At 41.3% G+C, this 13,965-nt stretch overlaps 1 protein-coding gene across 1 annotated transcript in view; it reads left to right on the plus strand.

Moving 5' to 3' along the window:
- Positions 1-13,965, plus strand: part of Tbca (tubulin folding cofactor A) — a 53,084-nt gene that overhangs the window by 29,535 nt on the left and 9,584 nt on the right. The window contains exon 2 of the mRNA XM_021208683.1: positions 13,028-13,133. Within this exon, the coding sequence (XP_021064342.1) occupies positions 13,028-13,133 (106 nt within the window). The remainder of the gene's footprint in view (positions 1-13,027; positions 13,134-13,965) is intronic.

Consider the following 13,965-nt stretch of genomic DNA (forward strand, 5'->3'; position numbering starts at 1 on the left):
ATTGGCAGTGATATTTTACTGACTTTCAGAAATTGGAAACAACATTTTTTATTTGATGTAGCATATAAGTACAATATAGGAATTTGAAAATAAAAATTTGTCAGTTCCTACATCAAAAAAATTATTATTTCCTGCCTTTGTTTAGGATCCCAATATGCTACCGAATGGAATCCATCTCCCTAGACCTTCCTAAGTATGTCAGAAAGAATACATGCTCAGATTCTTGTGAGAAGGGCTGCAGCCAACAGCCTTTCATGTTTGTGGCAAGGTTACTCCACTCTGTGTGAATGCTAAGAAGAGGCTAGAGTAGGTAGAGTTTCCCAGGCTTTCTTGCACATAGAAAGTCTTCTCTTCATCATAGCTGTTCACATCACTTGGAAGAGCTATTTTCTCTATAAAAGAGATGATGGATAATAGATATGTGGTTGTATTTGCATGTTCAGTTGAAGGAGTCTATCTGTACACATACAGGTTAGAGTTATGCACTACAGTTACTATAATTGTAGTTCCTGTGTCTTTAACTCTCAGTGCTGTAGATACTGAGTTTTTCGGGTAGACCACAGAAAGGGAAGTTTGTCATAGATATGTGCTCATGGCAGACAGATCTTTGTGAATTCTAGGCCAGACAGATCTACATATTGAGTTCCAGGCCAGTACACAGATCCTTGAAAGACCTGCCTGCCAATACCTCATCTGAAATAGGCAAAGGAGCTATGAAGAACAATTATTTGCATGAAGTTGTGGTGTGCCTAAATCCCATAGGCACATGATGTATCTATTGTTCTACTTTGTTAGAGGACTTAGTTCTTTGACATGCTGGCACATGCTGTTCATGACGTCCAGGATGTGTCTCCAGCTATGACAGTGAAGCCTTTAAAGGGTTCATTGCTTATGCAGATCAGTGGCATGTAAATAATTTACTTAGAATAATTAATGGAGTAAGTGGATAATGAATTTAAACTAGTACACACACTTTGTGAATTAGATAGTATATTTAAGGTTGGGACAAGAAACACTTGAAGGATTTCACAGTCTAGGAATCACCAATTTTAGAGTAATTAAGAAAATTCAAGAGTTTGAATCAGGTTTAGTAGCTGTTAAGAAGAAAAAAAAGTGTGTGTGTGTGTGTGTGTGAGAGAGAGTGAGAGAGAGAGAGACAGAGACAGAGACAGAGACAGACAGAGAGAGACAGACAGAGAGAGACAGAGACTGACAGCATCAGATCCCCTGAAACAGAAGTTCCAGGTGGCTATGATTTTGATGCTGTGGGTGCTAGGAATAGAACTCAGGCCCCCTGGAAGAGCAGGAAGTGCTCTTTATCACTGACTCATTAACATCACTGATGTCTCAAACCCTAAAGGGACAGTTTAGAGAATTCATGAGCTATTGTTTTTTATTGGAGTTTTTGAGTTACTAATTCTAAGATTTGTAGTTTTGAAACAGTTATATCGATTTTGGATTTTGCATGCATCATTTTAGCTGTTTACAAAATGTCTTGTCTAACTTACTTATTAAAATTAATTAAAGCATATATTCTACTTCAGCAGTTAATAGAACTTGAACCATCTCCAGTTTAATTGATTAATTAATGGGTACTGGAAGAAATAAGGTAACAAATGCCATCAAATTAAGCATTCATTTTCTTTCATTTAGGCTACACAGGAACAGTGAGTGCATTGCTTCCATTCTTGAGAGCTGAGTAGCTGCTGTCAAGAATAGGACAAGTTGTCTGCACTCTACTCTTGTACTGTTTCATTTTTAAGACATTATAATTATTATTACTTTACTCAACTATTTTACTTTTGGAACAGGTAAAAGACATTAAAGATTTATAAATCACTTCATTTACTCTAAACATGATATAGTTTGGTGGATATAAAGTGTACTCATACTGCACTCCTGATTGCACATTTCGCAGCCTCATGGCCTTACATTAGCTACTTCTCTTTCAAGTGAAAACAAATCAATCACTACTTAACTCCGAGGGATTATGAGTGTACCTGGTAAACACCTGTTGAGGCATGAACCCGGCTAGATGCTGGTATCAGGCACACCACCAGTCCTTAAGGGCATATGCTTTCTAGAGCAGTAGACAAAATATGAACACTGTGTTGATGGGGTGCACAGGCCGTGACGATCCATAGGGTCCACTTGTCATCCTGGGCTGATGAGAGGAGCAGTGGTGGACTGGTCCTAAAGATAGGAGCATGTGAGTTAGGGTTCAGAGATGGGGAGGGGAGGCTAAAGAACGTGAGAACAACCTCCCCATCCCTTTCTCATTTTGTCTGTCTGTGTACTGCACTTTCAAGTTTCAAGAATATAGGATACTATTGAAAATTCTTTAATAATCTCAAAATCTTTTTAATAACAATATTTAATTAATTTTATATGTATATAAGTGTATGTACATGGAAGAGGACAGCTTGGGGAGGGGAAATGGGGGAAGTTCTCTTTCCACCATGTGGGTTCCAGGACTGAACTGAGATTCAGATTGTTAAACTTGGCAGCAAGCATCTTTATCTACTGAGCCATCTCATCATCTCTCAAGGTCTTTTTATTTATTTATGTGTTTATTGTGATGATGGAGATTGAACCCTGGCTTCATGAATGCAAGGCAAAGACCCTATCATTGAGTTATCTTCCCCAATCCTCATCCTGAAATCTTGACTTACTGTCATTTAAAGATTGGGAAAAATAGAATGTCTCACTTGGAGTTCTTAAATGACCATAAAAAGAATTAGTAGAGAATGACTCCAAATTTTAACTACATACACTAGTACACCCTAAATCAGAAAATTCTGAAGTCTTGCTCAATACATTGACATGGATTTGAAAGTGTAAGTTTCCCACCATATAAACTGGTGGGTATGGTTTCCTGGTGTTTACTGTGCAACCATTAGGCAACCTAGCTCCATGAAACTCCATCAATGCTAATTCTGGCTACCTTGTCTTCCCTCTTCTGACATCTCAATGTTTGACACTCGACAGACGTAAAAATGAAAATGTGATTGAAATAAAAGTATTTATTGTGAAGTTTATCCTCCAATAACCACCAAGATTATTAAAAGCAAAAGTGTTTAATATTTTTGATAAAGTTTTGAATTATAAAATGGTCTTCCACAAGGCTTACATAGATACCTCTTGATACAATAGAAAAGAAAACTGAGTTGTGTAATTCTATCTTTACTTTCTTTGTTCACATTTACTTAAAATGCCAAGAAGAAAAGATGAGGTCTCTCAGTTCTGAGTGCTTTGTTTTGGACTGAACTGTTCCAGAATTAGAGGTATAGTCCCTAAGAGGTGTTTTGCAAAAGCCTTCAAAGTGGCAGCCGGCCCTTTCTTCCATCCCCAGCCTGCAGCAGTGGTAAGATGCTGGCAGGAGCTGTCCCACGGGGCTGTACAGTGTGGCAGCAGCTCCACAGAGACAGCATCTCAGCAAAAGCTGCGTCCAGGAGGGACTTCCCACCCTAACCCATGGCTTGATGCAGGGGAAGGGAGGTGAAGAAAATGCCATCAATTCTGGAGCAAGAAAATCCACCAATCCCTGAGCCTCTCTCAAAAACCCACCAATCCCTGAGCTCCCCAAGCTTAATCTGGAAATCTCTGCCCTGAAAAGTTCCACCCCCCCCAAGAAATGCTATATAAGTACTGTCCTTTATACAATTCCCTGCCATCAGCTCCCAAGAGCAGAGGGCAGCCATGCCTGGATTCATCCCTTCACACCCTGGACCCTCCAATAAATCTCTTTATTGAATAAAGTTTTCTACCTGGCGTGACTCTTCTCATCAGAAGAAGCCAAATCGGCTCCTCAGCTCCTCCACTCAGCTAGGGATACCCTCCCCTGGGGGTTGCAAGGCATCTGCTGAGTGACTTCCTCTCAGAGCTGCGTGGTTCCTTAGCTCCTGTGTCTCAGTCCTTCCACTGGGACACTGTCCCACCTCAAGAGCTGTGTGGTTCCTGGGCTTGCAAGCCTCAGGACATCTTTCCATCCGAGCAGAAACAACATAATCTTTGTCCTGTTGAGTAACTAACTGAACGGTGTGTCAGTACAGATGTTGTTAACTTAAGTGACAAGAAGACAAGAAGTTTACATGGTTTAAGATGTGAGGATTATTAATTATCTTATCATAAATCTGCAGATAGAGTTCTTGGAAAGACTTCAGTGACATCAACAAGGACTAGGAGTTACCTGATATCTAGAATGGCCTGTCCTTTAAAATCAGTTTTCTCATGATCCCACAGACCTTTTGGCACATGACACACGGAACAGATCTGTTCTATCAACAGGATACTAGGTAAGGACTTAATTTGAGAGACGTGACTTCCTGGGGATCATAACCAAGATTGGTTTCTCTTATCGAGAAACTAAGGCATGAGTTCTAAGGGGCACGCAGCACTAGTCACAACTGAGCACCCCGAGACACGGGCTTGTTGTTGTATGCTCATGAGTTCTGAGGAGTACGCAGCACTGGTCACACATAACTGAGCACCCCGAGACATGGGCTTGTTGTTGTATGCTCATGAGTTCTGAGGAGCACGCAGCACTGGTCACACATAACTGAGTACCCCGAGACATGGGCTTGTTGTATGCTCAAGGCTTTGAGAACCACATTAAAGTTTATCTGTCGTCATGTTTGTAGGGTGCACTATCACACTGCCTCACTGTAAAGAGGAGCTGCTGCCCTTCACCAAGTGCACATGACAAGAGACTGTAGGTCTAGGTAGAGAGCTGGGACAGTAAAGTGCTTTCTGTGAGGACTTGAGTTCAAACCCCAGAAACCACAGAGAAGAGAAATGCCAAGTCCTTGTTAGTAACCTGAGGCCATGGAGACAGGTGGACCCTCGATATACACCGACTAGCCTCACTAATGAATTCCATGGGCCGGTGTGAAACCCTGGCTCTGGAAACAAGGTAGATGGATGACTTCAGAGGAACAGCAACCAGCAACACTCACATGTGCCATGCACACAGATACACAAAATTATACAAAGTAGTCTGTAAAATGGGTAGAAACATAACTAAGGTTCTGGTATTTAAATATAATACAGTATCAAGTTATTTGTCCTTAGGGCCTCAGCAAGTTTCTTTTCCTTCGTGTTTCCCAGTAGAAATCTGAAGTGTTTCTTTAGAAACAGGAGAGCTTGTCAACAGCTCTGTCAGTGGGAAAGAACTGTGTCTCTCAGGAAGTAGTGTCACACTAGAGAGTTCAGATCTGAGACCTGACACAGGAAATTGGCTAGTTAGGTTTGAAATGTTTACAAAATACTTTTAAATATTTATCATTTAGGTTTCATTAGCTGACCAGGGCTCATTCTTGCCAACACCTCTGTCATGATTTTTATGAGAGAGATTTGGTAAATATCTGTCTTAGTTCAGGTTTTATTGCTGTGAACAGACACCAGGACCAAAGCAACTCTTAGAAGGACATTTAATTGGGGCTGGCTTACAGGTTCAGAGGTTCAGTTTGTTATCATCAAGGCGGGAGCATGGCAGCGTCCAGGCAGGCATGCTGCAGGAGGAACTGAGAGTTCTACGTCTTCATCTGAAGACTGCTAGGAGACGACTGGCTCCCATGTGGTTAGGAGGAGTATCTCATTGCCCACTCTCACAGTGACACACTTCCTCCAACAAGGCCACACCTACTCCAGGGTACACTTTCTAATAGTGCCTGTTCCTGGGCCAAGCATATTCAAACTACCACAATATCTTTGGTCTTTAAGCAGACCTTGAAGACACAAAGCAAGTGAAGCTGAAAATGAGCCCATGGGTCATACTGCTTTAAATGTGATTGTTACAGGATTACATTTCCCTCCATATAGAGCTTCTGTTGCCAAGGGATCTTCCTTGTAAACCTAGGTTAAATGGAGTCTTCTTCATTTGTGTTTCCTATTATCCCATGGTTGTTGCAGAAGATCATAGAGTTTATAAGTGTATGATGGAAAGAAAACTTATGTTTTCTGTCTTCTGCCTTGTTACTTATTTTCTCTGTTCTTTAAGACTCACTTTTATGTATGTATGCCTGAGGAAGCCAGAAGGGGATGTTAGATCTTCTGAACAGAGCTTGAATTACCAGTCAGTGTGGGTGCTGGAACTTAACTTGCGTTCTCTGGAAGAGCAGGAAGTACTCTTGACCACTGACTCATCTCTTGGCCCCCATTTTTCTTTATTCTTAGAATTGATTCCATTCTTTTTAAGATGTTTCTCTAGAGCTCACACTGAGGTTCTCATTTAGACTGGTTGTCTTCTTGGCCTACAGAACAATCTTGTTGACCTCTCTCCCACACCCCCCTCACACACACTTTCATTGAAGTATTGTATTGACCATAATTTTTTGTTCTTGTAGCTTTTTTTCTAGATTTTAATTTTCAGTTTGCTACAGTATATTCTTTTCATTATTTAAAATTTTTGAGAATTTCCTACTTATACCATATATTCTTAAATAGATTTCTTAGAAGGGGGCCATAGATGAACTTCTGATTTTTTTCGTGTTTTGGGGAGTGTGTGTGTGTGTGTGTGTATGCACAATTCACTTGCTTTATAACATCGTTCATAGGTTACCTACCTAAATCACTGAATTAAGACCTTAGAGCATGTACTTTCACGTCCCTGGCTACCTCCGTTTCGGTTGCAGTCCTTCTGTATCACCCATCTCCCTTCACTCCCTTTTCTCTGTGGCTCCTCCCATAATCTGTCATGTTTTGTGCTGTGTCTGTCATCATTTCACCCCACTAGAAAGTGCCAAAGGTCAGACTTTACTACTTTTATTCACAGTTATATCCTTGGTATCTAAGGTCACGACTGGCATACAGTAGCTTCTCAATAAGTAATTGCTAAATGAGCTAATGAATTTTCCTTCACCCTTTATTATAGTTATAAATTTATGTTATGTCATTTTCTCTAAGAATGTTGAAGGGATTAATTGATTGTCCTCTAGCTATTGTTATTAATGTGAAATATAATGTCAATATGTGTGTTCCTTATTTTGTAGGTGACCCATTTCTTCTTCTTTGAAAAGCTTTAGTTTTCTTATAGCTCAGAAATTGGTTTTCTTTCTTTTTTCCCTTTTTTTTTTTTTTTTTTTTAAAGAGAGAACTTACTAGGTAACCCTACCTTGCCTGAAACTCACAGAACCTCTGCTCTTAAAGTGATGGGATGCTGGGATTAAAGGTCTGCACCATCATACCTAGCTTGAAACAACAGCAACAACAACAGCAACAACAAGAGCAACTACTACTACTACTTCTACTTCCTTTAACTTCTGTCTGTCACCATACCAGGCTTTTTATAGTGAAAGCTAGAGATCAGACGTACTCAGTCCTTCAGCTTATGTGGAAAGTGCTTTGCCAACTGAGCTGTCTCCCAGCTCTTTCTGCTCTCACCCCTACTCCCTGTGTTATTTTCAATTCATTCTAGTTATACAGTGCACCCCTTAAACTTACCTTTGTATATGTGCTCTATTTTCCTTTTTTTTAATAGTCTTTTTTAGTGTAAGCTTTTACTATTTAAATGGTGAAATCTGATCTGTTGTCTCTAAAGGAACTTATTAAATGGTGTGCTAAAAAAGGCATAGATTGATTTAACATTTGGATTTTGTTACTAATAATGAGTAATAAATTTGTCATGGGCTGGTGAGATGGCTCAGTGGTTAAGAGTACTGACTACTCTTCCGAAGGTCCTAAGTTCAAATCCCAGCAACCACATGGTGGCTCACAATGAGATCTGACACCCTCTTCTGGTGTGTCTGAAGACAGCTACAGTGTACTTACATATAACAATAAATAAATCTTTAAAAAAACAAAAAACAACAACAAAAAAAAAACCCAGAAGTTTGCCACATGAATAAGAAAAAAAAAAAAGTAACTGTTGGTTGACTAGAAAGACCTAACCTAATTTTACCTGTGCACCCCACATTAGTAATATATTGTTGTTGTGACTAAATGCCTGAGGTGGATACCTAAAGTAGGAAGGCTTTCTTCTCGCTCATACTTTCAGGTCATGGTCAGATGGTATCATTGGTTCGGAGCCTGTGGTGGCAGGATGACGTGGTAGAAGGATGTGGTGGGACAGCTGCTTAACTGTAACAAGTCAGAACTCTAAGGCCAGCACTAAGTCAGAACTTTGAATGCTCAGTCCATATCCACACCCCTTGTACCACAGCAGCAGTGAGCTCTCCAATGTCACTCTCCTAGGTGGTCCTGCACCCAGGCTCTCTTTTTAAGACAGTCTTCCAAATAAGGTTACTCCTTCCTTGAGCTTGGAGTGGGGGGGACCCAACCCATCCTGAGGTGCCCTGGCAGTCTCTTCTGGTGTCCTGTTGCGGAGTCCTATCTTTTGTGCAGGGCCTATCTCTTTAGCTCTCCTACCTTCCTTTGCCCCTAGTTTTTGTGGCCAGACTGCAACTTTTCTTTTCTTTCTTTCTTTTTTTTTTTTTTTTTAATAAATCTTTTTTTGTTTGTTTGTTTTGTTTTGGTTTGGTTTTTTTTTTGTTTTTTTCTTTTTGTTGTTGTTTTTGTTTGTTTGTTTGTTTGTTTTTCGAGACAGGGTTTCTCTGTATAGCCCTGGCTGTCCTGGACTCACTCTGTAGACCAGGCTGGCCTTGAACTCAGAAATCCGCCTGCCTCTGCCTCCCAAGTGCTGGGATTAAAGGTGTGCACCACCACGCCTGGCTGACTGCAACTTTTCAATACCCTGTGTTCTACTTTTAGTCTGAGTTCTCAATAGAAACCTGACTAATACTGCCCTGCATTATACTTACTTCATCAGGTGATTAGACATCACCCTTGGCTCATTCTCCCTTCCACGAGGTCTGAAGTCCTACACAAAATGGAACAGATTGTTTGCCACAGTGTGACATGAATGGCTCCAGTCTGGTTTGTTAGATTTCAGAGTGTAAAGAGACAGAAGGCAGAAAGAGATCAGAGTCTGACCCCAACAGATGAGTCTGTCTTTTTTCAAATAGTGAAGGTCAGACACTTTCCCTTAGGAAAAAGCTAATAAGGAACTTGGTGCAGTTATTATAAGGGTCTGTAGTCTCTTCTTCTTGGAACTGTTTGCTTAAGCAAGACAGACTGTTTTGGGAGACAGGCCCTCCCAGCAAACATTCCATTCTGGGCTGTGGCTGACAGTTGAGCAGGGTCAGTTGTAATCTCATAGGAATCCTTCCTGTTCTTGCAGCCCAGTCACTCTGTCACAGTTCCTGATAGACCCTTGTTCTCGCCTGGAATCCCCTCTCAGTCTGATCTTCACTGTACATGTACTGTTGGTGTCCTGGTCTACACGCCCTTGGTGGATCACCCAGCAAGATCTGCTAGTTACAGCATTTGAAGCTTCTGCAGACTTCCCACAAATTCTGCCTCCAAATGAGTATAGAAGCTTCTGAACCACACTGCTAGACAGCCACTATGGCTGTTTGTGTCTCTCTCTCTCTCTCTGTCGCTGTCTCTCTGTCTCTCTCTGTCTCTCTGTCTCTCTCTCTCTCTGTGTATGTGTGTGTGTCTGTCTGTCTTTCTGTCTGTCTGTCTGTCTGTCTTTCTGTCTGTCTGCATGCAAATGTGTCTGTCTGTGTGGGACCAAGTCTTATCTCAAAATCATGTAATATAATGATCTAATCCCATCATTTCCCTAAGGTGCCATCAGATTATAGCTCCATGGATAGATGAAAACCTTGTGATCTATCCCTCCCTCAGCTCCCCTGAACTGACAGCCAGACCTTTAACACACATACTTTTTAGGGGAACAATTTCGAATGAAACCAGGACATGGGCACACAGTAGACAGGTAGGAATTTCTTTGTACTATTATATATGATGTGATAATGACCTCTATACCCAGGATTTAATGCCTAATAAGTTGTTATGTTTGTCCTATATAATGCTTTGTAGCCACTAACAGCTGTATTTCCATATCATGTAACTTGTCAATCACTCATTGACTGATACTGTTAAGTGGAGCTGTTTCTGTTGGGGTTACACTAGAGTTACTGGTTCTCACTAGATGGTGGGTGATTTTTTTTCCCCTATTTTTCTAGGGCAGTAATTTTTTTATCCAATAACTTTTTCCCGAGCATTTGTATGTTACATGTGGCAAGTGAGTAGGTAGGTGTGCCTAATTTTGTTGGGGCTGTTCCTGCCATTCTTTTTTTTTTTTTTTTTTTTTTAAAGATTTATTTATTTATTATATGTAAGTACACTGTAGCTGTCTTCAGACACTCCAGAAGAGGGCATCAGATCTTGTTANTTTTTTTTAAAGATTTATTTATTTATTATATGTAAGTACACTGTAGCTGTCTTCAGACACTCCAGAAGAGGGCATCAGATCTTGTTACAGATGGTTATGAGCCACCATGTAGTTGCTAGGATTTGAACTCCGGACCTTTGGAAGAGCAGTCGGGAGCTCTTACCTGCTGAGCCATCTCACCAGCCCTGTTCCTGCCATTCTATGTAGACAAACATAATGGGGTGACAGGGATTCAAGTTAGATGTTTGCAGGGCAAAACATTGTATACCAGTTACCAGTTTGTCTTTGTTTCTCTATTACTATCTCTCGCTTTCATTCTACTTCAGAATCACTTTGTTTCTATAATATGAAAATGTTAAAAGGCAAATGTATTCATGCTCCATAGGCTCGTTTCCTAAACATTCAGGTTACAGTGAACAACTATAACATAAGTCTAACACATTCATAGTTCTTAACCTCATTTGGCCCTGGCCATAAGTTGCCACCCTGATTATGTCTTTGAATTACAGGATGGTATGGAATGTTCTGATCTCCGATAGCCTATCCAACTCACTGTGGCTTGAATCTGAGATGGCCCCCAAAGACTCATGCATTTGGAGGCTTTGTTGCTGTCCTAAGGTTTCTGTCTTAATCAACAGATTAATCCCTTGATGAATTTGTAATATGATGACATTTTTGAGAAGTTAGGCCGAGTTGAGGGGGAGGAGTAGATCACTGGGGCATGCCCTGGCAACATAAATCTTGTCCTTGGTCCCTTTCTGCCTCTACGTCCTGACTACCATGAGTTAAACAGTTCTACCCCATTGTGCTTTGCCTTACTTACCACAGGCTGGAAACAGTGAATGTGGACTCAGACCATGAGCCAAAGTAGACTCCATTAAATTGTTTCTCTTTCATAACTGTCATAGAGATGGGAGGACGGACTGCTGATGACTGACTACTTTTTTAGAGAAGTTTAGCAGCCAGAAATATTTGAAAACACTCTGCCTTGTTGATAAGGCACTGGATTCTGAATACAAATGAATAATAGTTGTTACATGATGATAATTAAAACAGTGACAATAATGATATATAAGATGCATAGCATACAAGTCCAAAACTTGCAGAAGCTAAGCATAAGACCTGTGCGTGTGTTGCTTTTCCATTGCTTTATAGACACTGTGACCAAGGCAACTTACAGAAGTCTACTGGGACTCAAGAGTTTCAGAATGTTAGAGTCCATGACCATCATCATAGAATGTGACAGCGTATGAGGTGATAGAGTAGTAGCTGAGAGCCTTAGTCCTGACCACAACCTCAACACGGAGGAAGCCACCTGGGAATGCTATGGACTTGTGAAACCTCAAAGCCCACTCCCAGTGACAGACCTCCTCCAACAAGGCCACGTCTCTTAGTCCTTCCCAAACAGTCCGTGGATGGCCCGGCATTCAAAGATAATGAACCTATGGGGGCATTCTCATTCACACCTTTACAACCTGTGTGTGGAAAATAGAAGTATGTAGGAAGTGGGGCAGTCCATGACATATGACTCTGGAAAGAACAGTTTGCATTTAGCTCCAGCCAGTAGTGAGAGTGCACCCTCCTGTTTCCTACTGAGGCAGGCAGAAATCCAGACTTAACTCAGCTTCTTCTTGCAGTGCTAGCCCTCAAACCTAGGGCCGCACTCTTGCTAAGCAAGGACTATACACCTAGCAGAATCCCAGCTTTCTAATATATACATGAATTTCTCTGGCCCAGTACTTCCTTTTAAAAAAAAAAAAAAAAAAAAAAAAAAAAAAAAAACTGTTTTAAAGGACTTTTTAAGACAATTATTTGTAGTGATTTTGTGGTACTTATATTTAAAAATTATAATCTTAATGGGTATAGATTTCATTTTTCAGAGGTTTAGTCCATTATTATCTTAGCAGGAAGCATGGTAGCATCCAGGAAGTTGTAGGGCTGGAGGAGCTGAGAGCTCTACATCTTGTTCCAAAGGCAAATAGAAGACTGGCTCCCACATGACTAGGAGGAGGGTCTTGAAATCCATACCCACAGTGGCACACTTCCTCCAACAAGGCCACACCTCCAAATAGTGTCACTCCCTGAGCCAAGAATAATTAAGCTACCACACAAAAATCAGTTTTAAAAAGCAACACAGGAGTGTTAGCTCTTTTACATTGCCGAAGTAAGAGTGGGTTTTCTTCTTAATGTATGAGCAGAGACAGCCACCCTCTCTCTTATGTCTTTCCCAATGAATATCATGTGTTATAGCTTATAAGAAAGGTTATAGCTCATGAAAGGTATGCTGACAGTTGGAAGCCAAGGAATACCAGAGTCACACCACACAATAAACCTCACACAAGAGATGTATTGGGAGGGAAAACCCGGGAAAGTCTGGGAGCAGGACCAGGCCTTTGGAGCTCCTTAGGGGCAGGGTCTAACCACTAGTGGTCCTCAGGCTACTTGGGTTTAGTGGCAGCTGGAGGGGTCTAGCCTGTCTGCCATAGTAGCCTAGGGGTAGAGCCTGGCAGCTGGAGATCTCCAGAGGTGGGGCTTACAATGGGACTCTCTGCCATCTGACTGAGATTGGTGCGACTGTGTTGGCTCCCCTCAAAGCTGTAAAACACACCTACCTCAGTAGAGGACTTGGAACACGGCTCATACTTATATCAGTGGCTAAAAGTAGCTGCCTCCATTTTGCCTACCCATATTAATTTGTATTTCAACTAGGATTTGTATTTACATAGTTTCTTTGTTATCCTTGAGAGAAAAAAAATCTAATTCTCTGAAACATTTTTGGTTTGTTTATAGATTGGTCAAAGAAAGAGTGATGTATGAAAAAGAAGCAAAGCAGCAAGAAGAAAAGATTGAAAAAATGAAGGCTGAAGATGGAGAGAACTACGCCATTAAGAAGCAGGTAAAGCTGCCACTTACCAAGAACTGGGATAACTCAGATGGCGGGTGGGCGCTGTGCACTGTGACAAGAGCTTGCATTTACAAGGAAGGGAATGGCTGTGGTGAGTAGGTCGGTAAGCTTGGCTTTCAGAAAGCTGAGGCAGGAAGATTGTTGCCAGTTAGAAGCCAGCCTGTGGACTAGGGGAGCTCTGTCACACAAGCACAGACAGAGACACCCTAGCAAAGCAGAAATAAAGCTCAACAAAGGTAGGACATGGCACAGGTGATGTGGCCACAGCAGGCCACAGTGCTCACACGTCAGACACAAGCATCTGTGGGCACTCTCAACCAGGAAACCCAGCTCCTCCACTGCTAAGTGCTGAACATAAGAATTAGAGGGTATAGTAATTCAGTTACATGCTTAAATTAAGAAATAGCTTCCCAAACTGATGTGAAGACCACTAAAATAAAATATGTTGTATTTCATTTCACAATAGTTAGGAGATTGAAGGAGACCAGATGTTCATCTCTAGTGAAGGGATAAAGAATGTGTTCTGCATGCACACTGACTAGAACTCATCGTAAGTTAAGATGGAGTCATGAAACCTGCAGGAAACGATGGACTGGCTGGTTGGATAGTTGTGTAAGTTCTGAGGAGTGGGCTCCGTCACTCGTGAGTGGCTAGGACTGTAGTTGCTCTTGGATGTCCTATTCCTCAGGGGCTGCAGGGGCTGTCTGTGCAGCTTTAGATGACTGCTGCCTCCTCACTGGGTCTTGCTCGAAGTCTGTGGACTTTTTCTTTAGATCTACCATTTGCTGACTTTTCCTACTTGTAAGTTTATCAGTTTGTACTT

The sequence above is a fragment of the Mus pahari genome, chromosome 11 (genome assembly GCF_900095145.1).
Source record: "Mus pahari chromosome 11, PAHARI_EIJ_v1.1, whole genome shotgun sequence".
Taxonomy (NCBI): Eukaryota; Metazoa; Chordata; class Mammalia; order Rodentia; family Muridae; genus Mus; species Mus pahari.